General features: G+C 46.7%; 2 protein-coding genes across 3 annotated transcripts in view; one reads left to right on the forward strand and one right to left on the reverse strand.

Annotated features, from left to right (window-relative positions):
• Positions 1-8,690, forward strand: part of CLUH (clustered mitochondria homolog) — a 34,515-nt gene extending 25,825 nt beyond the window's left edge. For both annotated transcript variants that reach the window (XM_027751582.2, XM_027751581.2), the window contains exons 18-26: positions 539-692; positions 1,032-1,171; positions 1,277-1,357; positions 1,925-2,050; positions 2,556-2,677; positions 4,044-4,137; positions 4,926-5,060; positions 6,244-6,317; positions 6,874-8,690. In XM_027751582.2, coding sequence (XP_027607383.1) covers positions 539-692; positions 1,032-1,171; positions 1,277-1,357; positions 1,925-2,050; positions 2,556-2,677; positions 4,044-4,137; positions 4,926-5,060; positions 6,244-6,317; positions 6,874-7,042 — 1,095 coding nt within the window. In that variant the 3' untranslated portion in view covers positions 7,043-8,690. The remainder of the gene's footprint in view (positions 1-538; positions 693-1,031; positions 1,172-1,276; positions 1,358-1,924; positions 2,051-2,555; positions 2,678-4,043; positions 4,138-4,925; positions 5,061-6,243; positions 6,318-6,873) is intronic.
• Positions 8,691-10,614: 1,924 nt separating this feature from the next.
• The window catches only part of PAFAH1B1 (platelet activating factor acetylhydrolase 1b regulatory subunit 1), a 29,519-nt gene continuing 15,205 nt past the window's right edge, over positions 10,615-24,928 (reverse strand). Inside the window, exons 2-11 of the mRNA XM_027751617.2 lie at positions 24,193-24,403; positions 23,696-23,780; positions 22,124-22,198; positions 20,912-21,118; positions 19,492-19,660; positions 18,522-18,624; positions 17,583-17,811; positions 16,091-16,192; positions 15,320-15,476; positions 10,615-14,104 (exon numbers count right to left, since the gene is read on the reverse strand). Coding sequence (XP_027607418.1) covers positions 14,031-14,104; positions 15,320-15,476; positions 16,091-16,192; positions 17,583-17,811; positions 18,522-18,624; positions 19,492-19,660; positions 20,912-21,118; positions 22,124-22,198; positions 23,696-23,780; positions 24,193-24,224 — 1,233 coding nt within the window. The 5' untranslated portion in view covers positions 24,225-24,403 and the 3' untranslated portion in view covers positions 10,615-14,030. The remainder of the gene's footprint in view (positions 14,105-15,319; positions 15,477-16,090; positions 16,193-17,582; positions 17,812-18,521; positions 18,625-19,491; positions 19,661-20,911; positions 21,119-22,123; positions 22,199-23,695; positions 23,781-24,192; positions 24,404-24,928) is intronic.

Consider the following 24,928-nt stretch of genomic DNA (forward strand, 5'->3'; position numbering starts at 1 on the left):
GGAACACGAAGAGAGACTGTGCTTGCAGGCACAGTGTGAGCCCTGAAAGGTCTTTCTGGTGTTCATGGTAGAATACAGGTCCCAGCCCTGGGAAAGAGATTTCTAATCCAGCTCCCTCTTAGGGTAAGGTTGCTGGCATCTCCCTTGGAAGAACTGCTGTAGCTTGCTCTGGCTGGCTCAGCTTCAGTTCATGCACACACAGGTTCCACGTATCCCCAGAGAGAAGCAGCTCTTTGGCTGAGCAGAACAGGACTTTGGGGTCTTGCTTGGAGAACAAGGGTTTCCTTCTCCATAGCACTGCTTTTTCACTGCTCTGTGGGGGAACAGTGGGATGGAGCTCTCCTGTCAGGGCTCCAGCACTGGTGCTGCAGTGCCATTTTGCCCTGCACACACGGTGGTCACACTGCACCTTTGAGAGCTCTGTCCCAGGTCGTGGTGCAGATGTGTTGCCTGTGAATCCACATGCAGAATTGCCTTCTTTTCTTGCCAAGTACCTATGGAAGTGGTGACGGTGCCCTCCCCTCTTTGCTTGCTCCAGATCCTGCTGAAGGAGTACAACTTCGACAACAGGCACAAGCCCACCTTCACAGAAGAGGATATTCTCAACATCTTCCCCGTAGTGAAACACGTAAACCCCAAAGCCTCCGATGCTTTCCACTTCTTCCAGAGCGGGCAAGCAAAGGTTCAGCAAGGTACACACAGACCTCATGTGTCTCTGCCTCTCAGGGCAGCCACTGATAATGGGGGGAGCAGGATGTGTGAGGCATGGCCACCAGTACACCCCTGCCCACCCCAGTTTGGTAGAGAATCCTGGTCTCCAAGACCATCTGGAAGGCTCTTGCTGTAAAGCCCCCAGCAGTGAGCAAGGATAGGTCAGGGCAGTGATCTCCTTCCCCCAGGTTCTGGTCCTTGCACAGGCAGTGACCTATGGCTGTGTGTCCCACTGCTGGTCTCACTTCATGGGCAGCAGGTCTCCAGCAGTGTTAGGGGTTGTTTAACATACGTATCTATGTGGATACACCTTCTTTCAGGTTTCTTAAAGGAGGGCTGTGAGCTCATCAACGAAGCCTTAAACCTGTTCAACAATGTGTATGGTGCTATGCATGTAGAAATCTGTGCCTGCCTGAGGCTGCTAGCTCGGCTCAACTATATCATGGGAGATTACTCAGAGGTAAGCAGGGGCTCCGAGAGAGTCTCCTTAGTCCTCTCATTCCTTCCCTATGCTCGCTCAAGCTCATGGCACAGTGTGACCTGCTCTGGGTTCTGTTCTGTTCAGGCCTTAAGCAATCAGCAGAAAGCGGTGCTAATGAGCGAGAGGGTCCTGGGCATCGAACACCCCAACACCATTCAAGAATACGTGAGTAAGGGGAGCTGGGGGAGCAGCAGTACCTCAGGGGGCTGGCTGCAGTCTGTGAGCCTCGTGTCTGCAGCTGGAAAACAGATGCAGTTCTCCTCCCTTCTGCAGCATTCTTCCCAGAATCCTCCACTTCCATCATCTCTTAGGATCCTGCAGACTGAATAGCTGAGCGTGTGCATTATAAACATCCTGTATGCTCAGTAATTGTCCTGCTGAACCTGGGGCTTAGTGTTTGTCTGCTAAATGTTTATTTAGATTCATTAATTCTGCTGGCTTTGGCCCTGGGCTTATGTCAAAAAAATGAGAAAGAATCCCCCCAAAAGCACAGTCAGAATATCACATAGATACAGGTCAGGTTGGAAATATTCCACAAGGGGTGTTAAGAGAAATTGTCAATAAATAGCTTCCTCAGTGCTTGTGACACCTCAGTGGGGCTGTGGGTCAGCCAGCAGACTTGGACTTTTTGAACTGGCTGAAGTCTTTTTATTCATGTGCGGCTGAGGAAAGGAGTGGAAAGGAGACATTAGTTTCCTTGACATTAATGCTGGGTCCCTTCTCTTGTCCTAGATGCACCTGGCTCTGTACTGCTTTGCAAACAGCCAACTCTCAACAGCACTGAACCTGCTGTACCGTGCACGCTACCTCATGCTGTTGGTATTTGGGGAGGATCACCCAGAAATGGCACTCTTGGATGTAAGTAATCTGTTAACAGTCTTCAAGTTCCTAATCTTTAAGAAACCTCTTGGTCTTTAAGATGCCCACATGATGGCTTTTCAAAGCAAACATTCAGGCAGTGCTTTTCCTCCCGGGGTTGTTACCAGTTGATTCCATCAGATGAAGGAAAAAATGGAATTTGGCCCTTTAGCTGGAAGGGTCAGCTTCTGTTGCTGGAGCTCTGCACTGGGATACTGCAGATGGGGGTTTCAGCACCTGTAATCCTCGGGAAAATTCCTTAATTTCATATGTTCTTGTTGCCCTGGCATAAACTGGGGGGTTCCTTACCTCCCTTGTGCCTGGCTTGCTTGGGTGGAGTTCCCATGGGGATGGATGGTCCCTGTCATGTGTTACTGCTGTAGGGACATTGCTGGGGGCTGCAGCACTTCTTGCAGTGACATACCTGGGTGGTCCTGCTGTTCCCAGAGCAGGAACTGTAGTGTGAATGTGCCTTTCCCAATGCCTACTTGGCTTCTCTGCACAGAACAACATTGGCCTGGTGCTCCACGGGGTCATGGAATATGACCTGTCCCTCCGCTTCCTGGAGAACGCACTGGCCATCAGCTCCAAGTATCACGGCTCCAAGTCTTTGAAGGTTGCACTAAGGTGAGGCAGGGTGGGGTGCTGGGCTGGGTCACTGCTGTCAGAGTGAGCACAGTCACTGAGTGCACATGTGGGAGGGTCTGAGCCTGTAAATTGGAGATTCAGTCTCATCCCAGAGCCAAGGTCATGGTGCAGCATCCAAGTCTGTAGTTTCGAAAGACGGAGATCCCTTGTTCTTAAGGTTAATTGTGGCATCTGCTGTGATACTGCTTGCCCCAAAATCTGTCAAGATGACCCTGGTCCTTGAGGACTCCCAGTAGAAAAACATATGTGAGCAGTGAAGGTTGGAAAGCCAGGCTAAGGGAATTACACCAGGAGCCAGGGACACTAAAATAAATGCTAGTGTTTAATTGTTCCAGCCCTCGGAGAGGGATCTTTTGAGAAGCACTTAATGTGCTTTTGTCCTTTGCCACAAAGCCCTGTATTTGAATAAAAATCCTGAGCAGCTTCCATGTGTTCCCAGGGGAGCTGGGAGCGGTGGCACCTTGAGGATCTGCTCCCAGTGCCCACTGCTGCAGTGCTGGATGCCCTGTCCCTGGGTGCAGAACTGGCTCACTGTCAGCCAGGCATGGCCCACTCCCAGTTCCCGCTGCCACATCACAGCCATCTGTTCTCTGTCAGGGTGTGAATCAACCCACCCTGACAAAGCAGCTGCAAGAGCCTGCCTTGTTTTCCAGCGGCTGATGGATGTCCAGACTGGAGAGAGCATCCTGTGGTCCCTCAGTGGCACTGGGATGCTTGAAGAGATTCATCCCCTCCCACAGAGTAACACTGCCAAAACCAGCAATCTCTTTTTCATTCCAGAAGTACCAAGGCCAACAGTCCAAGCCAAGTCAGCTCTCTCACCTGGAGAGAGCCCAGGGGACTTAGTACCAGCTCTGCCCCAGCTTTGCTGTGTGTTGCTGTGCTGGAAGGGTTTAAATTTTGTCTGTGAATAATCAAGCAATGCAGACATCTACTTTCTAAGAAGCAGAAAGACCCCTTTGGAAGGGTGAGGGCTTAGGGCTGCAGCCTTCCTCTCCAGCTAACAAATCCAGCCCTGAGGTGTTCCCATGGATGTGCCTCTCCCTTCGGTTCACTGCTGTGGCCTTCAGCTTTCCTGGGTGCAGGAGGAAAGATCTCCAGTTCAGTCTTTACCTCTGTAGGTCACTCCTCAGCATTCCAAGGAAAATCCAACCCAAATGAGTGTAGCATATGAATCCCTAGCTGGGGTGGGGAGAAGTATCTCCCAGGGTGCTACATTCAGTCTCTTTTCACACTTGGGTTAAGACTTTTAGCCCAAACACGGTGATGTTACAGTCATGCTTGCTGCAGCACAGAAATGTTTCTCCTTCATGGAAGCGCCTTTCAACCCTTTTCCTTCCCTCAGCCACCACTTGGTTGCCCGAGTGTATGAGAGCAAGGCGGAATTCCGGTCGGCTCTGCAGCACGAGAAGGAAGGCTACACCATCTACAAGAACCAGGTGATGAGTGGCCACGCCGTGCACTTGAGTCCTGTCACTGCAGGGCCAGAATTGAGCAGTTCCACTGAAAACCAGTTCCCAGCTGGGCCTCAGGGAGGCCTTTCCCTGGCATCTGCTCAGAGTTGTTTGTAGGAATCCTTGTAGGGCGGGGGCAGAACTGCTGCCCTGTGCAGTAACTGCCTGCTGCTATGCCAGGAGTCTTTGCCCAGCTTCTGCAAGTGTGTCTGTGCTGTACCTGTCATAGAACAGACACTTCTGTCATGGCACAGCCTCACATTCTGGTGGCGCTTGGAAAGAACTGGCCTGTTCTTCTCATGTTTTGCACCACCAGTCTTTTAAAATACCAGCTCCAAACTGGTTTGGTGGTGGAGCTGTCTCATGGGCAGAGCCTGCTCCCACTCACAGCCCAGCTGCTGCTCAGCGAAACTGCCGCCCAGCCCAGGGCTGTCTGAGCATGTCTGTGGCTGCACGTGGTGACTCAGCGCTGCTCAGCTGGCTGAAGGCACAGCCTGGTGTGGGGAATGCTGGAATACTGCTCCTGGAAGCACAGCTCCGTGCCGGGAATGCTGCTTACCCAGCAAATGTGCTCCCACTTGATGGAAATCTGGAATGGTGATAATAAGGCTCCCAGAACTGTTGGATTGAATTTTGAATGTCAAGACAGGTGAAATCCTGTTCCGCTGAGTTCCTGTAGGGATGCTGAGCTGGCAGCGCCCAGGAATGTGCCCTGGGAAGGGTCCTGCTCTCATTTATGATGTTGAACTCTTTTTTCCCTCCTTTCCCATCAGCTCGGTGAACACCATGAAAAGACCAAAGAGAGCTCCGAGTACTTGAAATACCTGACGCAGCAAGCGGTCGCTCTGCAGCGCACAATGAACGAGATCTACAAGAACGGCTCCAACGCCAACATCATGCCACTGAAGGTAACCTGGGAGCAGTGGGCAGCGGGCCGTGCCAGCAGGGGTTTGTGTCCAGCTGCTCCTGAGTGACACGGAGCGTCAGGAGGGTGCAGTGGCTGTGCCAGGTCAGATCCTTCCTGGGCAGGAGGTCCCTGCCAGGGCAGCAGCTCGGACACAGTGCGGTATCAGCGGTGTGGACGGAGCATCTGTCCCCTCTGAGAGCGCGTTCCTGAGCTCGGGCTCCTTCTCCTGAGCTCGGGCAGTCGGATGCAGGTGACACCATCACAGGGTGCCCCGGGAAGTGGTGGGGATGCAGGGATCTGGGGCGAGAGCCTGGCACAGCTCCACACAACCCTGCCCCGCTGCTGACTCACTGCCTGGGGGCAGGTTGCTCAATGCAGAAGAACTTCAGTTTCCTCATGCTAAGAAATGCTGTCATCCTTCACCGGGTGCTTTGTTCTCCTTCCAGGGATGTTGTGGCTGGGGAGGCTGGGCAGGGAGCGTGGGGGTGGAGGGGCTGTGGGGGCTGCCTTGCCTTACGTGGAGCAGGAGTGACTGGCCCTCTTGGGTGAAATCCAGCTGCTCCTACCTGCCTGTGCAGCTGGCAGAGCACCCCAGCCCTGGAATACGTGCTGACCTGTGCAATGGGCGCTCTCCCTGCCAGGCTGTACTCCAGCAGGTTGGGAAAGAAGGTTCCAGCTACAGAGCCTCCCTCCCACCCGAAGGGCAGAGTGGGACAGTGCTCTGTGGGTAGGTTTTCTTCTCCCTGTGGAGAACTGAACAGACTTGAGGGGTTCATGGCAGTGAAGGGAGCACAAGGACCTCGAATTGAGTAAAGAGTCAAGTCCAGGGAATGGGGGCCAGCAAAGAGGCTCAAACCCATAAAAACAGCACTAATGGTTTTACCCTTGTTACAGTACCTGAGGGAGAGTAGAAAACCCAGCACACTTTGGAAGTGGCACTGTATTTAACTGAAGTCATGCAGGGTTCAGCGGGAGGCTCCTGCAGGGACTGGTGGGGAGCTCTAGATCCTGCTATTCAGCTTACTGATGTAAAGAGGTGGATAATACAAATGATGCCACTTTGCAGCTATTCGGGTGTCATATGAGCCTGAGGTTCTTCTCAGCTGTTGGCAAATGCTGTCTGGACTTGCTCAGAGTCCCTTCTGGATTCTGACTCCTAAAACTTCTTTTCTCTTGTGGTGTAGTTCACAGCTCCCAGTATGGCCAGTGTCCTGGAGCAGCTCAACATTATCAATGGAATTCTCTTCATTCCACTAAGGTACAGCGATTCTTCTGGGTTGTGCTGTTAGAAATCAAGTCTTTTTTTGTATTGTCTTTGTTCATGAGAGAGCAGAAACCAGCTTCACAGGATTTATTCTAGCCAAGATCACAATGCAGGCCCTGATTAGCATCATCAAAACACTATAAATAGCAGGACTCTTAGATTATTTTTGTTTAATTATTATAAATTGTCTCATAGACTTCTAGTTAAAAATTTGATTGGGGTGGTGGTGGAAACAGATGGATGACCTGAGCTGAGTCTGTGTTGTTCTAAGGCTGTAAATAATCACTGATGGTAAAAATGCAGCAGCAGGAGGCTGCCTGGCCATGAACCCCCTGCTCTGCCCCAGCCCCACTGATGGGGTACATCCTGGTGCCTCTTGGATCAAACCCAATCACCAAACTGAGTCCTGGCCGTGCTCAGGTGTGGCTGAGCTGTGGGGGAGGGCAGGTGCAAGGAGCATTTCCTCCTCGTTGAACATGACCTTGTCCCTGTGCTTCACCATTTCCAAGGCCAGTCTAATGTCTGCTCCCCTTCCTGCTTTCCCCTTCAGCCAAAAAGACTTGGAGAACCTTAAAGCCGAGGTGCAGCGACGCCAGCAGCTCCAGGAAAGCATGAAAAGTGGGGAACAGCTGGAAGCAGAGGATAAAGCTGTGGAGGAAAAGGAGGCCGAGCCGAGCATGCCTTCTGTTGCCATCCCCTTAACACAGAGCTCTGCTTAACATGTACCTCGCTTTAAAAAAAAAAAAGTTTAAACCACCCTTTTCTGAATCTGGCCTGGGGCTTCAGCTGCCCCTGGAGCAGCTCCTCCTTTTTGACAATGTTATTGCACTGGTACAATTAATACACAATGCAAAGAACTAATCTGAGCAATGTAATCTGTCTGCCCGAGCTTGTGTGTGCCACGCGAGGGAAGTGGCCGGAGGCAGCACAGACCCGTCCTGGCGCGCGCGGGGCCGTCCTGCCGTGTGTGTGTCCGTGTCGTGTGTGTGCAGCAGTTATTTCTACTTTGTACATATGGATTCCAAGTGAACCGTCTGGAGGGATGTAACATTTCTCAGGTCATTTTTATGTTGACTAAGGACACTGCTTTGCTAAACCAGTACAGAACCAGCCCCATTATTGCTCCGCGTTCTTGTAAAACGTGATTCCAAGCCAAAAGATTGATTCCCCACCCCCCCCACCAGTCACTATCCCAGTTTGTGCTAAGAACAGCCATATTTGTGTCACTCAGATGACTGAAGCTTGTGACGTGTGGAAGTGGGGAATGTACAGCATTTTCTACATCAGGATATAGCCATGGGATTCCTTTAACCATTTTTTTCTACATTTGGTTGGCAGTTTAGCAATTCAGTGGGATTTTGTAACATTCACATTCTAATTTTCAAGGTAAAGATACAGATAGATATATACATAGATATATATAGATATATATATATATGATATTCACCGTTCCACCTCTGCTCTGCTTGCCGCTGAGTACCTTGGGATACTTTATTCAAAGAGTGAGGGCTTGATGTTTAAAAAAAGCGCACAAAATTCCATTGCAGTGGAAACCCCAGTGCCTCGGAGAGGTGGGAATGCAGCAAATGAGGGCTGAGCTAAGGGGAGGAGTGAGGAGGGAATTGTGGCTCTATTACGGGGTGGGGGGAGAGGGGAGGAAAAGTCAGAAATAAAGACTTGGTCTCATTTGCAACAGCAGCTGTGACAGAGATGAGGGCCCTGAACCTGACGAATAACCACCAGAAAGTACCAGGCTTTAGGGAGGGGATTTAAATAAAACCTGAAGTTCCCCCAGCACTGAAACCTCTGGCAAATACCTCCTTCTCTGGAGTTTTTTGCACACTGGTTTTGGGACTGGCACCAGGAGCTTCCATTGCTGGCAATGGATGGTACTGAATGGCAAGGTGCCACTAAGGAAACCCTCCTCTCCCCTCCCCTCACACATATCCCGTGGGGTTGTCACTGTCCCCAAGCAAGAAGACTGTGGCCGCTGCAGGCCCTGGGTGCCGACAGAGTTGAATGTCCTGTTTTCCAAGCAGCTGAAGCTGCAGAACAAGGGCGGGCCCGGCGCTGCCGGTGCCCAGCCTGTCCCTCCCTGGCGTTGTCTGTCATGGATCGTGCCCCGTGCTAACCCGCGCTGCTGCTTTTACTGACCTTGGGAGCCAAGTGCTGTCCCTGTGCTCTGTACCCTCGGGTTCCTGTCCGACCTTACAGGTATTTGTAACTCGGGGCGGGGGGGAAGAAGGGAGCAGCCTCTGAGGTGTTGGAGGCAACAGTCTTCACTGCAAATGAACTTGCTCCTATTAGAAAAATTCTGAATTTCCTGGAAAGCAATCAATAAATGACTACAGTGCATCTTTCCTACAAGATTTTTCTTTTACTAGTGTCTTTCAGTCCATTAAAAGCTTTTTAAACTATAGTAGGTACTTTATTGTTTCTTTACAATCTGGTGCAAGGTATTGGTACCAGCACTGGAGCCACCGCTCCTGTTTCCTTTGAGCAGAAGCTGGGGGAGAGAACAGGTCCAGGTGAGCTGGAGGCTTTAAAACCTGTAAATTGGTACCCGAGTCACAGCCCCAGCACCCCCAGCCCCGAGGGGCAGGACCCACCCTCTGCTGTCAGAATCTGTCTGTGTTCACAGAGAGAAGTCACTTCTCCCTCCTGCTCCAGGGGAGAAGGGGGCTCTGGGGATGTTGTGGCCATACAAAATGAAGCCAGAGGACACAAGTCCTGACTACTGAGGCTCCAGGGCCAAGAGCTCCAAGAGCGGTGCAGGCTGGTAAATAACTGCATTTACCAACATGTCTGTACCTCTCTTTACCTCTTTGGGGGTCTGGGTGTTCTCATTACTCTGTTCACAAGTTCTTAAACAAATGTAAAATCTGGCTCAAATGAGCCTGGGCCACAGCTGGACCAGAGGTGGGCAGATGTTCAGCCCTAGAACAACTCACCTAAGCTCGCTCCTAGGTGGTACAGGCACATGTAGCCCACCTCACTCAGGTCCAGCCCAGGCCTTCAACTGGTCACAATCTGGGGAGAAGCCTGTGCACCCAACCACATCACACCCACCAATGCCCCAAACTTCTACATGTGTCATTTCATATTCAACCTGTCAGCTGAAGAATGTTTTAATGCCCATCAGAGTTGTATCAGGACTGGAAACAGCAGGTGAAAACAACCTCACACACCCACAGAGCTGCTGTCACACTGCAAGAGCAACAACTCACTGAGCTGAGGGGGGAAATTCTTCAACTGCCCAGATTGCTCTTGGTAACTCACACCTGAACCTCCCTTGGGCTCCCTGTGCTTGCAGACACACAAGGCCTTCCTTCTACCCCTCTTCCCAAAACCCACCTGTGCCCCCCGTCACCCCAGCGGGGATGGCTCATGCACACGCTGGCTCTGGCCGAGCCCCAATTCAGTTTTTTTCCCAAATGCAAGTGGCTCTCCAACTGTCCATCTTGGGCCTGTTCCCACTGACAAGTACCACCATACAAGCTGCTTCCACAGACCTCAACTGGTGGGAGTGCCTTTTCGTTTTCTCCCCACATCAGGCCCAAGGGCACATCTGTGCTCTTCCATCAAAGAAGATGTGCCCATTCTAGTTCAGGTCACTGACCCATCTCTAAGCAGCACTTGAGACAATTAAGGCCAAATCACAGCGAAAAAAATCAAACCAAAGCACACACCAGCTGCAAGACCCCAATAGCAGAACAAATGTTTCCAGAACTATCCAGTGCCCTGGCTTTCCAGGTACCCACCTCCCCTGTGCCGGACCTGTGCTGCCTCAGGAAAGCCGAGTGATCGCTCCGAGGATTCGCGGCAGTGCACGACCACCAGCCTCAACAGCTCCAACAGCGAGTGCAGAGCAGTCAGAGGCAGCTCCTGTTGGGTCTGCAGTAAACAGAGGGTCAAGGTAAGGGAGAAACCCAACCAAACCCAACCCAACCACAGAAGGGCAGTGCTGGGACAGCCCCAAGGGGGGTCCCCCGTGGCACAGGCAAGCCGTGGTCCCACAAGGCTCTCCTGACCACCTGTGAGACCAGCTTAGCCCACACAGAGCACTTCCCATGGCACCTCACTGCACCACATCAAACAACAAAGCCTCTCACCACTCCGACTGCCACCAACCACCTCAAAACTGCTTCCCTTGTCCTCAGGTGAGCTCCTCAAGTTAAATTAAAATTAGAGCAAAGGCAAAGCAGGTGTGGAGCAAAATCTGAGGGTGAAACACCAATACCTTTTCTCAAAGTAGTTTTAATTCTTGCATCCAAGGAAACAAAACCACATCTAGTTTTATATGCATTTAATAGTTTACCAATTGGTACAATAAGATTTTTTTAATATGCAGAAAACATGAATAAATTTTGTTTTACACAGTCTGAGAGCAACAAATCTTACTGTAAAACACAGAGCAGTATTATATACATTCCTTTACCAATTTTGTTTTAATTGTGTCAATAGCTTCAGTTAACTCCTACAGCTAGGAACTGTTCTCTCCAATTGCAACCTCTAACAGTGCTCGAACAAACATCTGACGTTTGCCTTCTCCATGTTGGAATCAACTCTACATTGTGAGGATTTTGCTAACTTCTCTTCAGAATGAACTTGGGGAAGCCTGAGGGACAGGCAGGACAGGAAAGCAGCTACTTACATGACACAGTGGAAAGATAAAAAGGCCAATTAAATCCAGTTGTGACTTGCAAATCCAACGTGATCTCCCCGCTCCCCCCGGCCATCCCACCCCTCTATGCACGTGCTCTTGCTACAGGACTCTCGGTATTGATTTAATACACGGACATTATGTACAGCTGGACACAACAGCTCACTCCAAGGGCGCTTTTCCTTCACTCAACTCAGCATTTGCAATATTCAAATCATTAAAGGATTACCAAGCCACCACTGTCTACAAAAACAAAGTATATTTCCTTTTAAACAGCTCTCAGGTGAGTCAGGAGCTTCTTAAGTGATTTCTCAGGCAGTTCACATGGACAGGAGGAGGCAGAGGGCAGGCAGGGGCCCCATGCCCACAGCCCCCACTCCCTACCAACTGGGGGTTGTTTTCCTTTCCTCAGTGCCCCGGGCACACATTGGTCACACCACACACAAAAACAGGACGGGTTTGTTTCACCTTCTAAAGTGCAAGATGCTATAAACCATCAACTTCCAGATTCCACCTAAACCACAATAAATGTTGCACTTTTCAGCCCATGTGGCACAGCCCAGGCTGGGTTAAGCCCAGGGGTCTGCAGCGGCTCCCTGGTAACACAGGCCAGAGGTGGGTCCTGGAAGTGTTGCTCACTTTAGTCAGAAGTGCCAGACAAGCAGTGAACCTCTTGAGCCCTCCAATACATTTAGTTCATAACTGACCCAGTAAGCTCATTGTTGTAGTTCTGATCCCAGCAAAGGCACAGCACGAGCCGACAGAAGCAGTGGGGACAGCTGAACAGCGGCGTCCCAGAGCGAGCCGGGAACCCTCACCCCATGCCTGTGGCTCTCCCTTCCAACCAGGGCTTCAGCTCTGGTCCAGTGGGGACCATCCCTGAGATCATTCCCTGCAGCCCCAGGAGAAGGCTCACTCTGCACAGCAACAGTGACACTGGGGCTGGTTGTCCTGGTAAATGCTTGCTTGCTACAGGGAAAAAATGCAGTAGACAACTTCCACATCACAGGTACCTTTAATTTCTCATTCAGGTTTGAGTTATGTACATGAGGGTGGTTTACTTTAGACTTAAATAAAGTTTCTAGGTCCTACCAGGAATTAAACAGATGTTATTAATTTACAGTTGCAGATGCATGGAGGGATTTAAGATGCACTACTTGTGTATCTGGAATTCTCTAATAGGACAAAAAGCAGCAAATGTTTCCAGTCCAAGCAGCTAACAAACAAAACAGACTTTATTCGTGCATGCTTAACTGCAGCAACACACACCAAGAATGACAGAAACCACTGGATTTAAGAGATTAGCCTGGATCTTAAACTGGCTCTGAAAACCCCCACATCAGAACCCTGGTTCCTCCACCCCTTCCCAGAGGATCCCACACCCCCATCCAGCTCCTCCCACAGAACAACAGGTCCTTCTGGGGCAACTGTGGAAGTTCTTCCCCCACCAGTGCAGTGTGTTTGCCCTCCAGCCCACCTTAAACTGGTCAGGGACTCTCAGCTTTAAAAGGGACAGTTTAAAAGCCACGGATTAAATCAAAGGAATAAAATAAAGCACAAATTCACCTGTTAAAACATCAGCCTGGTTCTTCATTGTATTGTCAATTTTAAAGTGGATTTTTAAAAAGACCTGGTTAGTTTGATAAGTATTGTAATTCTTTGTTATCTACAATGGAATCTGTCACAAAAATGCTGATTAAAATATTAATTTATAATATTTTCATTCACTTCAGATCAAAATATGTAACTTTAGGGATATGTAAATCAAAAATTGTGTACACCAAACAACATAAATACTAATAACCGAGCTGGGCTGGTTTTGCTGATAGGATTTGGGTTTGGTTTTAGTGTTTAGCATCATTCCCACAGATGGGAGTGGGCTTTGTTCAGGTGTTTTTCTTTTAGAGGCCTGTATGGATCTGACCTGCCATTGTTAGCTGATTCTCAAGGTATTTAGTGCTTCCTTTAAAGCATTTAAATGCGGCAGCCCAAGGTGTTTCTCCATATGCAAACCCCAGGATGTTTTTATTGGAGCCACATTGCCAAGGTGAGGATCACCTCATTGTCAAAGGGTTTTCAAGGAGGCATTAAGGAAACTTTTGTATACCCCAACTTCCTGCCAGTGAATGAGGGAAGAGTCCTTTGATCCTGCTGTGTAATAGGAATTGCACATCTCTAACAAACATGGAAAGCAAACAGCAAGTTGGACCATGGCAGTCATTTGGGAGAGGAAGCTCTACTGGAAACTGGATCACTAAACTCTAGTGGGATGGACAACTCCTCCTGGAAGTTTGTCTAGCATAAAAAAAACCAAACAAAAAAACCATTTAAACTTAGTTTAACAGCACAGCTTAACCAATGACCAAATAAAAAATAAATACATTTATCACATCAGCTGCTAAGATTTGTTGTCTTATTTCAGGTTTACAGTCAGTTCTATAAATATACCAACCCTTGCGTGATAGGAGGCCAAAACAAGTGTTTTCTGTTGATTTGGCAAATGTTTCATGACAAATATTCCAGAGTTTAATTTATTTCCATTAATTACATATAAGGTTCAGAAGATTCTGAATTGCAGCCTTATTATCTAGTATTCTTAGAGAAGATTTATTAAGCACACTTAAGTGATGTTACATAGATACACATTTCTGAAAGAGCCCTACAAAACTTTTCCCAAATGAGGTCACCAATTCAGGCACCAACAGACAGCAGAAAGAAAAACAGGTAAATTATCCAACATAATGACACTGTCAACTATTCAGTTAAGTGCCCTATTCCAATCATCCCACTTCTGCCTTCTCAGGTCTGATGTGACCAATGCCAGCCCATGTTCTTAAACCTATGGTACTTCTAGACAACGTATGTAAATTTACAGTATACAATTTGGATTCACCATGCATGAATACTTTGTGTGTAACATTTAATAAGCTCAATCTACATCCAGAATAATTTACATGAAAGGACAATATTTATTTAAACAGAGCTCAATGGGTAACCATGGTATCTGAGTGCATCCAGAGGAAAAGGGGTCACTGTGAACTCCATCAGCGGCACTCCCACACTTTTACTGTTTGATCTACACTCCCAGTCACCACGTACGGGGCTGTCTTGTGGAAATCTGCCAGGAGACAAAAGCTCACATTACCAACGAACCCAAAACTTCAGCATTTCCCACTCTCACTGAATGGCGCTGATTTTTCAAAATAATTCCACCAGCTAAAGGCTAAACTCCAAAGCTCATTGTGGCCATACTTCTGCAGGCAAATTCTCTCATGCTGTAATTTTGTAAAGCGTGAAAATCTACTTTCAGTTCAGCTATAAAGGAGCTTTCATGCAAAAGAAATCAAGATAAAGACACAAAATATCTCATACTGATAAAACCCTTCAATCCTACCCAGAGACAGCACTTCAGGTATTTAATAAGAGGTGTTCCAAGAATCAGGAAACTTGAGTTTTTCTTTTTGCTGCAGACAGTACAGCCTGTGAGCTGGTATTTAAAAATGTACAGCGTACTGTTCCTCAGGAGATCCCCAAGTATTTTGTATATAGAAATCAACATAGGGCTAGCTCAGAGTCAGGACAGGGAAATTTAAGCAAGAGGAATCAGCCTCACTGTAGGAAGGCTCAGCTCTAACTGAGGCAGCCTGTTCCAGATTTAACCAGGCTCTGCTAAGGGTCTGATGTTCTTCAACTCACACTGTTCCTCACCCCATTCTCATCAGCTGTCCTCAGCCATTTCAGGGGGGAGTCAAGTCCTGCATTTAATTAGACTTGCCGGTTTGGTCAGGGAACCTCAGCAGCCAGCTCCAGGCTCCCTGCTGACCAAACTCACCCAGCTCTGCTGAAGGAGCTACAAACTGCCAGGGGAACACAGGAAAAAAACCAGAGAAGACTTCAGGGCAAAGGCAGCTTTGCTGAACAAGAGAGGGGTTGGTTTGTTCTGGCTTCACCAGGGCAAGGGGGAACTAATGTCTACCAAGATCTGATAACACCAACCAAGAATGCCCAGGAATTCAAAGCAATTTTTTTCTGTTTTGTGCACACACACCCTGTTTTCCTTTTGCTGGGCAAGCACTGGCAGTAGAGCACTCCCCAGACCCCTGCACGCTCTGGTGACAGGTTCCAGAACTCCCTGGCAGTTAACATCCTTATCCATGTGCAACACTGGCAGCAGAAGTGGAAAAATCCAGCACAGTCCAACTCCTCTCTTTCCTTATTTGATTAACACATACAGAGCACAAGGCACCACTAGAGCTCAGAGGTGAATGCCAGCCTGGTGCTCAGCTGCAGCTCTGGCTCTGCCCTGGCAGTGAGCACGGGGAGCAATACGTACCCAAAGAGGTAACAAAGTGTTCGTGCGCATTCAGAGTTTTCATGCATCGCTTGTTCTTGAAGTCCCAGACACGGAGAGTCTTGTCATCAGCACAGCTCAAAATAAACTTTCCCCCAGAATGGAACAGGACACCACGTACCCAGTTATCATGGCCCACCTTGTGCACAAGGAGAGATGAGTGAGCAGGTGCAGGCTGAGAGCTGAGCATCCCCCAGCTCACACCACGGGATCCCGCCCAGCCCGCAAGGACAGCACTGAGCTCCCGAAGCCCGTTACTACTCAGAGTTTATCTCTGTTTTCTATTATTACACCTCTATCAGCTCTCTCAACAATGTGTGTTCCTGTCCTTGAAGGCAAACAAACAGCAGTCCTCATGTGATCTGCACCAATTCCGCTCTCCACTCCCAGCACCACCACCCAGAATCCCGGCTGCAAACAGCAGGCTATGGCCTGCGGGAAGTCCCACACATGGGAACAACATAACATTTTACAGAAGACAAAATTCAGACCATTATCAGCATTTCTGCAGACAAACCAACACCACAGAACCTACACCTCAGTACTGCATTCACACTGTGGGTTTGGAGATACTCAGTATTTCTTAGCAACAACATCTGAACTATAGAAGCCATTAAAACTGTATTTCCAGCATTTGCCTTATTTCCATAACTCTGGCTTCTCTTCAAAACATAACATGCAAGATAGTACATTTCATTAAAACTGGTTTTACGTACGCTGCTATAACTGCCACAAAAACACCAATGGACTTACAAGTGTCATAAGGCACATGCCAGTGCTAATGTCCCACATCTTAATGGTCTTGTCTCTGGATCCAGACAGCAGAAAAGGCCCAGGCTTGCCACTCTTCTTAGTCTACAGAAAATTATGGTTTAAGTTATGGCATACATGGGATGGATGGGGGGACGTGGAGGAAGCAAGAAGATCCCTTCCCAGTGGTATTGCTTAGTACCAACATCAGACTGTACAACAGCTTATAGTGAATAAACCCACACTGCCAAAGCTGGGTCACAAGCATTGGTACTAATGCTAGGAGATTTACACAAAAATAGGAATGAAACAATCTGTTAAAAGAAATGGTTGTACATCCTGCTGATGCCACAAGCCAGGTAACACTTTGAATACACACTTGCCCACTGCAAGACATCCTCTGTTCACAGTAGGCACAGCTTAAGTCCCTCATCTCGGGACAAGCGAGGACACAGCTCATGCATCCCTCTGTATTCACATTCCTCATAAAACATCCTGCAACGAGGCAGGATGAAGAACTTCTGAGAACTTCCTACTGCCAAGTCATTTCTGCGTGTGCCCACGCCCGGTGTGTCCCAGGCCGAGCTCTCGGGGCCACACCTGCCCCAGGTGTGCAGGGAAGGTGCTCCCGCGCGGGCTGTGCCCGCTCCCACCAGCAGGTGGCAGGGGAGGCTCCACCACAGAGCCCTCCCGGCAACAGGAAGGACACGCGGGATTTTGTTTGAATTGCTTATAATTAAAAGATTATAAGGATCTTTTAAGGATTCAAGTAAAATTTGACTGAAATAACCTGTAAAACCTCATCACTAGACAAGTCCCTGTGTTCAGTGTAGCTGCTTCTCCCTTGGGGTGTCCATGCCCTTTGGAGGTGCAGGGTGGGACTGCAATGCCAGGGGACCTGACTAGAAATGGGAATTAATGTCTAGTTCATTTCTTCTATACTTTGGCATCCTTAGGAGGAAAGTTTTGCTGGCCTTTAGCAAGCCTTCCTTAAGGCTCACCAGAAGAGGTATCTGTGGTCACACAAATGGGGATTCATTAGTTATGGAATGCTTTCTCCCATCAGTAACTGTGCAGCGGGACACAGCAGCCAGAGTTTGATTCCAGCACAGTGCACCCAAGGCAGCTTCATTCTGCATTTCTGACTCCTTCCTCCTGCCAGCTTCCAATTGCTAAGCATCCTTATAATGTTCACATTCTGCCAGAGCAGCTGCCTTCCACATTTTTTTGCTGCAATATAATAGTGTTCCCATTCTCACCCTTCCCAGAACAGAACATCTCTCTAAAGTTCACTTTCACTAGCACAAAGGTAGGTCCTACTGATAAACACAGAAGCTGGATCCTGTCACGCCAAGAAGGGGATTAACTGCACACCAAGATGCTCGGCCAAAAGTGCCCATACACCTGCTGTACCTGCCAGCCCTTTGGGCCCAAAGCTCAGTCACTGTCAGCGCTACACAGAGCAGGGACAAACATCTCCCCGTGTGAACGTTACCTCTGATCCCGTAGCTTCTGATATGGTGGAGTAGGAGCTCTCAGGAGCCCAGGAAATGCATTCTACCACATGCTCGTGCTCTCGGAGCTCAGCTTTGCATTCCTTCGTCGCTACCACCCACACGCGCACGGTCTGGTCGTTGGAGCAGCTGGCAATCAAGGTGCCGTCCTGGTTGGGCCGCACCATGCGCACCCATTCTCTGTGCCCCGTGAAGGTCTTCACGCAGTAACTGGGCGAGAGAAACCCCACAGCACGACTCAGCCACCATCCAGTAACCCATTACACATGCCTTACGTATTTCAGGACACTTGACCTACTCTTAGTAGTTAAGATAAAATATTTTAGTACACACGTGTCTGTTCTGGCTGGTGATGGACAAGGTCATAAACAGTTCATGGAGAGAAAACTGACATGAGAAAGAAGTGATAGCTAAGAGATGACAAATCCTTGTTAAGGCAGAAAGCAGGAAGCTCAGGGAAAAATGAAGTTGACACAACTACTTGCATTAAATAGGTATTTTAAGAACAAGCAGAGATTTACAGGTCACTCAGATATTAAAGAGACAACTGATGAATGAAACAAGCAAGACAACAAAAAAATAATCGGATACACCTTGATGCGTGTCCAGAAAGGTAAGAGATGCTCCCTCTAAACTCATGGTTAACCAGAGAATTTGTTTTCCTAACTGGTCCTGAGTTCTATACTCATAGCTCCCAGAAAGACAAACCTAGTTAGTTTTAATGTGTCAGTACTAACACCTAAACACCTGTGCCCAACGACTGAGGCAGAATCCTTCAGTGAATTACTCTAAAGGGCACATCATTATTCCTTAATTCAAATAATGTCTGCTGACATTCGGATTCCTGTGGCCCATTCCTACACAAAGTGCTTTCTGCTCGCTTTGTTCCGGTGTTGCTGTTTGCCCAAAAGTGCACTTACCCTGTCTGGACTTCCCACATTTTGATAGTTTTATCCCTCGAGGCAGAAACTATATGATCTCCGTTGGGCATGATGGCTACTGAAGAAACATTATGGTCATGACCTAAAAACAAAATAAAACCTTTATAAGTGACACTGGTAGAGTTTTCACAGAGCTCACAGGACTTGTCATTTCTTTATCTTGGGAAAGTAGCTACAGCAGCAGTGCATGTTTTATGGAATAATCTTTACATGTAAACTTGGGATTTTATGAAATAACTATCTGTATTTTTAGAATCCACACGGTCCAAACACTGAGCATCCTTTAAAGTTGCTTTCTGTTTACTTGGGTACATCTATGCGTGGGTGTTTATTTTTGTAAGTCTCAAACATTCTCTATTCCTACTCACCACTCCTCCAAGATGATACTAAAAGCACGAAAAATGCTTTTACATAAGAGTATAAAATAAACATTTCCTGTCAATATTAGAATCTTACAGGTGTGGTTGTTGCACCTTGCCATTTTTCCTATGGCTTTTGAACCCAGTGCAAAGGGCAGTTTCCCATGTGATCAGACACACACAGCAGCCACAACTCCTGTGGCACAGATGGCTCCCCTCCTGCAGCCCTGCAGCAGGAACACAGAGGGCTGAAGGAGGCAATCTTTCACTGATTTGAAGGCAGTTTCATTGTCTAGTAAGCATTTAATCTTTAGTGCTAAAATCCCTCTAACTGCCATTTCATTTCAGTACCATTATGGGATGCTTCCCACAGCATCATGCATAGCAGATCTGAGATGCTAATTCATTCCACAGGTCCTACATGTATCCCTAATTTACAGAGCACTCAAAGCATCAAAATATTCCCCCTCTTTCTTTTGGACAATACTCTGGTCTACAACCCCTTTCCACATCAGCAGTTTTCCTGGATTAAAAAAAAAAATAAAAAATCTCACTTTACAGACTGCTAAATCAATCCCTTTATACCTTACCATGCATAGTTCTGATGCACTCAAAGCCCTGGAAATCCCATAGCTTAATGGTCATATCAGCAGAACAGGAGGCCAAGAGTTTGCCAGTGTGGTCAAAGGAAATATCTTGCACAGAGTCTGTGTGCCCCTTCAGGGTTCGCTCAAAGTCTCCTGTCTCGTAATCCCACACCTGACAAGGGAACAGAGGATCCGTTAGCAGCAGCCCATTACTCTTTGTATTCTCCAGCCTCACATTTGCACTCTGCAGGCCAGTCTGACACCTTGTTCAATAATTAATTGAGCAAGAGACAAAGACAGACAGCCCTAAAAAAGCTTAACAGCACAGAAAAATAAGCATTCTTTTTATGTGATTTTGTTACTTATAAATTAAATGAATTCATGCATTTTGAAAACCGCTTTTCAGTTAACCTTAAAGCACTATAAACTCAGTAGGAGAACAAGTTCCATTGTATATGGAAGTCTTAACAACCAGTACCCTTAAAAATTAAGAAGATCAATTTCAAAAACATTGGACAGAACAATCCACTTTGTTTTTCTTCACTGTTTTTCTCCATCTCTTTCTGTGCCAGCTCCCTAACTCCAGCAATACATCCCACTTTCAGTCGTGGGGAAAGGATCCTCTTTAACATCCCCCTCACCATTGCCAAGCTTTACTGTGGCTCCAGCATTCACTGGCTTTCTTCAGAACGGAACAGCAAATATCCTGCATACCACAGAGCAATACTCAGAATGCTCTGGGTTAGGGGTGATAATCCAAACCCCTCTGAAGAGCTTGATACACACACATTCAGACATTCACACTGCTGAGAAATTAAACAAATATTTGCAGTTAATAACTGCAGGAGAGCATGAAGTCCCGTTCTCACCTCCTAATTAAGTCAGTTGCCTATCATCTAACCACAAACAAAGCCTTCAAAACAAAACGAGCTCTTCCAGATTTTATTGTGTCTCTCAAGCACAAAATTGAGATATTTCATTTTAAATTATATCCTAAACAAACAAAAAACAAACCACCAAAAACCACCCAACAAAGTGGGTATTTTACTCATAACAGAGTGAAAACAAAGCTGGTTAGTCCCCTCCACAGCATTCACTGAACAGGGAGTTGTTGCTGTTTCAGCTGGCCCTGTTTGTTTGCTGCAGAAACAGGAACAGGTTAAAGGTCTCTAAATCCACATTAGCTTCATTTTTCCTTCAAGCCAAAGGATAGTAATATACTCTTGAAGACATTAATTGGACCGGCATACAACTAAAACTTGTAGATTATAGAGGGCACCATACTTGAAAGAACTGTCCCTACTGAAGCAGAACCAGGAACAAACAACCTTCCACCAGTCCAACACGTCCAGCCTGACACACTGATGTCACCTATTACACAGCTCTGACTTGCTTAGTTCATTTCTCCAGAATACACACATACCTTTATTGTGGCATCCTCTGAAGCAGAGACCATAACACTGAAAACTGGATGGAAAATGACTCGAGTGACAGGACTCCTGTGCCCACTCAGTGCATACTTCTCTGGAGGACGAGGAATCCACTCCTTAGGGTCTCGTTTCTGACCAAGAGGTCCACCTGATGTAAATTCTTCCTTAGCTTCGTTCAGCTTCGATTCTAATTCCATCACCTAAGTGCATGAATTTTAAAGAGACTGTTCATTTCTGGGTTTATACAAGATCTAATTCACATTCTTGCATTAATAATCCAAATCACAACTGACTCCTAAACTCACAGTAAAGTAAAGACTGCATGGACCCAACATGACTACCAACATTCAGCAGCACTGGTGTTTTTTAAAAATCAAACCTAAATTAATCCTTTATAGTTTATTCTTTAATAATTTATAGCTCATTCTTTAATAATTTAATCATTAATCATTTATTCTTCTCAAATTCCCAAATATTTTCACAGGAAAAAAAGTTCTACAAAATCCCCTGTACAAATACGTTTGAATTGCTGTTGTGCCAAACTACCAAAGGAGGTTGTGCTAACAGAAAGGAATGCTCCTGCTGCAGGAGCTGTGACCCCCATGGTGCTGGCATGGCCATTAACCAACAACAGAGGCACTGGAGGGCTAATAGACCCTCGCTGTATTACCCGCACAGGAGACAGGTCTGCATTGTTAACACACTGATTTCAGGGGGTTTTTGCTTTTAATACACTCTCAAGCCAATGAAGCACGATTAAAAAGAGCTTTGTACTGTCCACTTGCAGCAGAATCCCCCACTCTAATGCACTGGAGCTAATGGCTCCTTCCCTCTGGGGCCGTGGCCAAAGACAAGGGGCAGCACTGACCCCTCCGTGCTAACCCTGCACACAGCTATTCCAGCTCCCCACTCACCAGCTGCCTCCAGGCACCTCTTGCCTTTTCAGCTTCAGGACTGCACGTGCAATCCATAAACTGAAGCCCAGGAATTTTTACAAAGACACTGAGAGGATGGCTCTGGCAGCACTGAGATAGACAAAACATTTCCTACAACATGGATTTAGCTATTTTGCCTACTCAAGCCCTAAACATTCATCTTCGAGGTATCATTGTCTTACCACTGCAATTTGTCTGACAAGGAAAATATGGAACATTCTGTTCAGAGTTAATTTTTTATACAAATAAATCCATCAGATCTCCACGTACCTTCTTTTGTAATCTTATAACAGATGTCCATTTTTTTTCCAGAAGTCCAGCATACTTCTTATCTAACTCTTCATTCTGAGGAGATACATTTAAATAAAGAAAGAGGAAGAAAAGCAATACATAAAAACAAACATCAAAGGCACAGAAGAGTAACTAAATGCTGCGCTTTCTTTCCATGTACAAAATGACAATCTCATACTAGAATAATCCTAAATTAGATGCAGAATAACACAGGCATGGGGAAATAGCAATGCCACGGTTTATTCCATGACAGATAAAAGCTCTGAGGACTGGCTACCTTGGTCAGAAGCCAGATGTTAACCTACTACTTTAGGAGTGCTTGTAAAAGCTGGAGTTATCTGCATGAATAATCTATACAAAAAATTAAATCCCTCTTTGCAGAGCTACACTTGACTCCTTCCAAATTACTCAAATAATTTCAGCCTTTAAGGTTTTTTTTTCATTTTAGTACAGCCCCCTCCAATTCAGATTTTCTTGCAAAAAAAGCCATGTGAAACTTTTAGCAACAGCATTTCCTCTTTCCCTCAGGACCATCTAGCCTATTTAGATTGTCTTTCTAACCTTTGGGAAGAGGAAACTTAATTAGGTTGATAGATAAGGCAGATAGGGGAGTGGTATTAGGATTTTCAATTATAAGTATGGTATTTCAATTTGTCATTTCTACTTATTTATTAGACACTGGAAACAGACTAGAGAAATTAAGGCAACTTCAACCACGCATTTTGGGAAAAGAGCAATGCAAGATTTGTAATAGAGAAAAGGCAAGGATTTTTCCAGAGTCAGCACACAGAAGTTTACTGCTCAGTCTAGCTGTAGCCAGATGCAATGCACACCTCCTGTGCTAACAGGCAGCAGGTTACAAATGATACCAACAATCATCTGTGACAAAGGCAAGTCAACAGAATGAAGCTGCGAGAAATGAGTGCTCCGAGTCACTGGCATCCACACAGTCTGACCAGAGCCCCCATCAGTCACACAATCACGGGCTGCTTTGGGTTGGAAGTGACCTTAAGGCTCATTTTGTTCTGCCCCCCTGCCATGGGCAGGGACACTTTCCACTAGGCCAGGCTGCTCCAAGCCCCGTCCAATCTGGCCTTGTTGGATGATCAACTTCTATGAACTGTTTCTGGCCTGCCCTCCTACTGCAGTTACCCAAAGGGTACACAACAGACTCAGGCAACGACTCAACTCCTGATGCAATTCCAATCTCAAAAGATTTGCTCCGTTTGGTAAACGGAGAGCACAAAAGCAATCCAGTTTTGTCTTCCTGTTTCTTAAACATTCCCAGGTGAAATCAGTCTTCAGAGCTGCACAGTCTCAGACCATTTCAAATCTGGTTACAAAACCATTCGTTCAGAAATGGCCAAGTCACCCAATGGTTATTTTTCTCTTTTCTGGCAAGGCAATAAACTGTACAAGTTCATCACCTCCAGTTTTAAAACTGCCCAAGCAAACAGGTAATGGACAAACATGTTTGAAACAGATGCAAATGCCATAAAACTGACAAACTTTGAAATTAAAATACAGATGAAGAATCTTGTTTGAACTCACCACATCTAACTCAGCTTCCTTTTTAAAAACCGAATACGCCTCCTCGTAGCCATTGGAACGGAGGTAATCTGCTATCGCTCGATTTCTACAAAACAACATTTGAAGTGCAATTTAAGGAGGCAAAGAAAGATTGTCATCACAATGTAGCACATTCTGGTCAGATCCTTGTCTGTGTTCTGAAGTGAAATAGCAAAAAACTGTCATAATTTACTCAAGAAAAAAGTAGAATTCACAGATCAGTTTGCAGCACGTGCTTGTCGTAAATTGAGGAATTAATTTTTTATGCCATTAATAACTTTGAAAATATATTTTCATCATTTCCCAATTCTATTATCAAATACCAGCAGTTCTATCAAAAATAAAGACTAGAGAGATCTAAACCACAATACACAGTACGTGATGAGCACGTGAACAAAGCAACTCTAAAATGTATTGGGAAACAAATGTTAATAAGTGAAATTTAATAGAAATGCAACACAAAAGCCATGATCCCTTACAGTTCATCTCGTTGCCTTTGTGACAGCACCATCGTGGCGGAGATGTCAGGTTAACGTGATCGAGCAGTGGCTTCTCCTCAAGAGTTAAAGTCTTAGGAACCCGGGATCCACAATTCAGTCTGCCACAAAGTGGCTTAAATCACACGTATTTTTCCAGATGTGAAATCCAATAGGAAATCCAGAGGCATTCAACACAGAAGATTCAATCCATCTACAAGGAGGAGAAAGAGAGAGCATTCATTTCCTTGAAACAAGCATTCAGCAGGCAGCTCTCTCGGATTTACCCAAGCAGTGGCTTTAAAGACCGGGTCTCTAATCCAGCACAGGGCCCTTGCAGGTACAGTGCTGCACAATTATAGCAGACAAATGACTTTACCCACTCCAGTAACACCACCTGAGGAAGTTAAAAGAACCACATACTAAGAGATGGTACTTGCCTTTTTTCAGTCACATGTTAACATGGTTTACCTACAGTTAATCTTTCATCTCGCCCACATTTAGGGCACAGCAAATTTTTAAACAGCTCTTCAGTCTTATCAGAGTGGCACCATTACCACGGGCCCGTTACTGCAGCTGGGCTAAGGCAGTGGTGCGATCACAACACATCTGGCTAATTTGGGATGTGGCTGAAATCCAACACGTTTGAGATAGTTCAAGTGTTGTGTTGTGGCTTTCACAACAGACTCATTTTTCCCACACACACTCCTTAGTATCCTGTGATTCAGTAACATGAATG

Source organism: Pipra filicauda, unplaced genomic scaffold (genome assembly GCF_003945595.2).
Source record: "Pipra filicauda isolate LSUMZ 115617 unplaced genomic scaffold, ASM394559v2 scaffold120_size2142806_pilon, whole genome shotgun sequence".
In the NCBI taxonomy this organism is placed as follows: Eukaryota; Metazoa; Chordata; class Aves; order Passeriformes; family Pipridae; genus Pipra; species Pipra filicauda.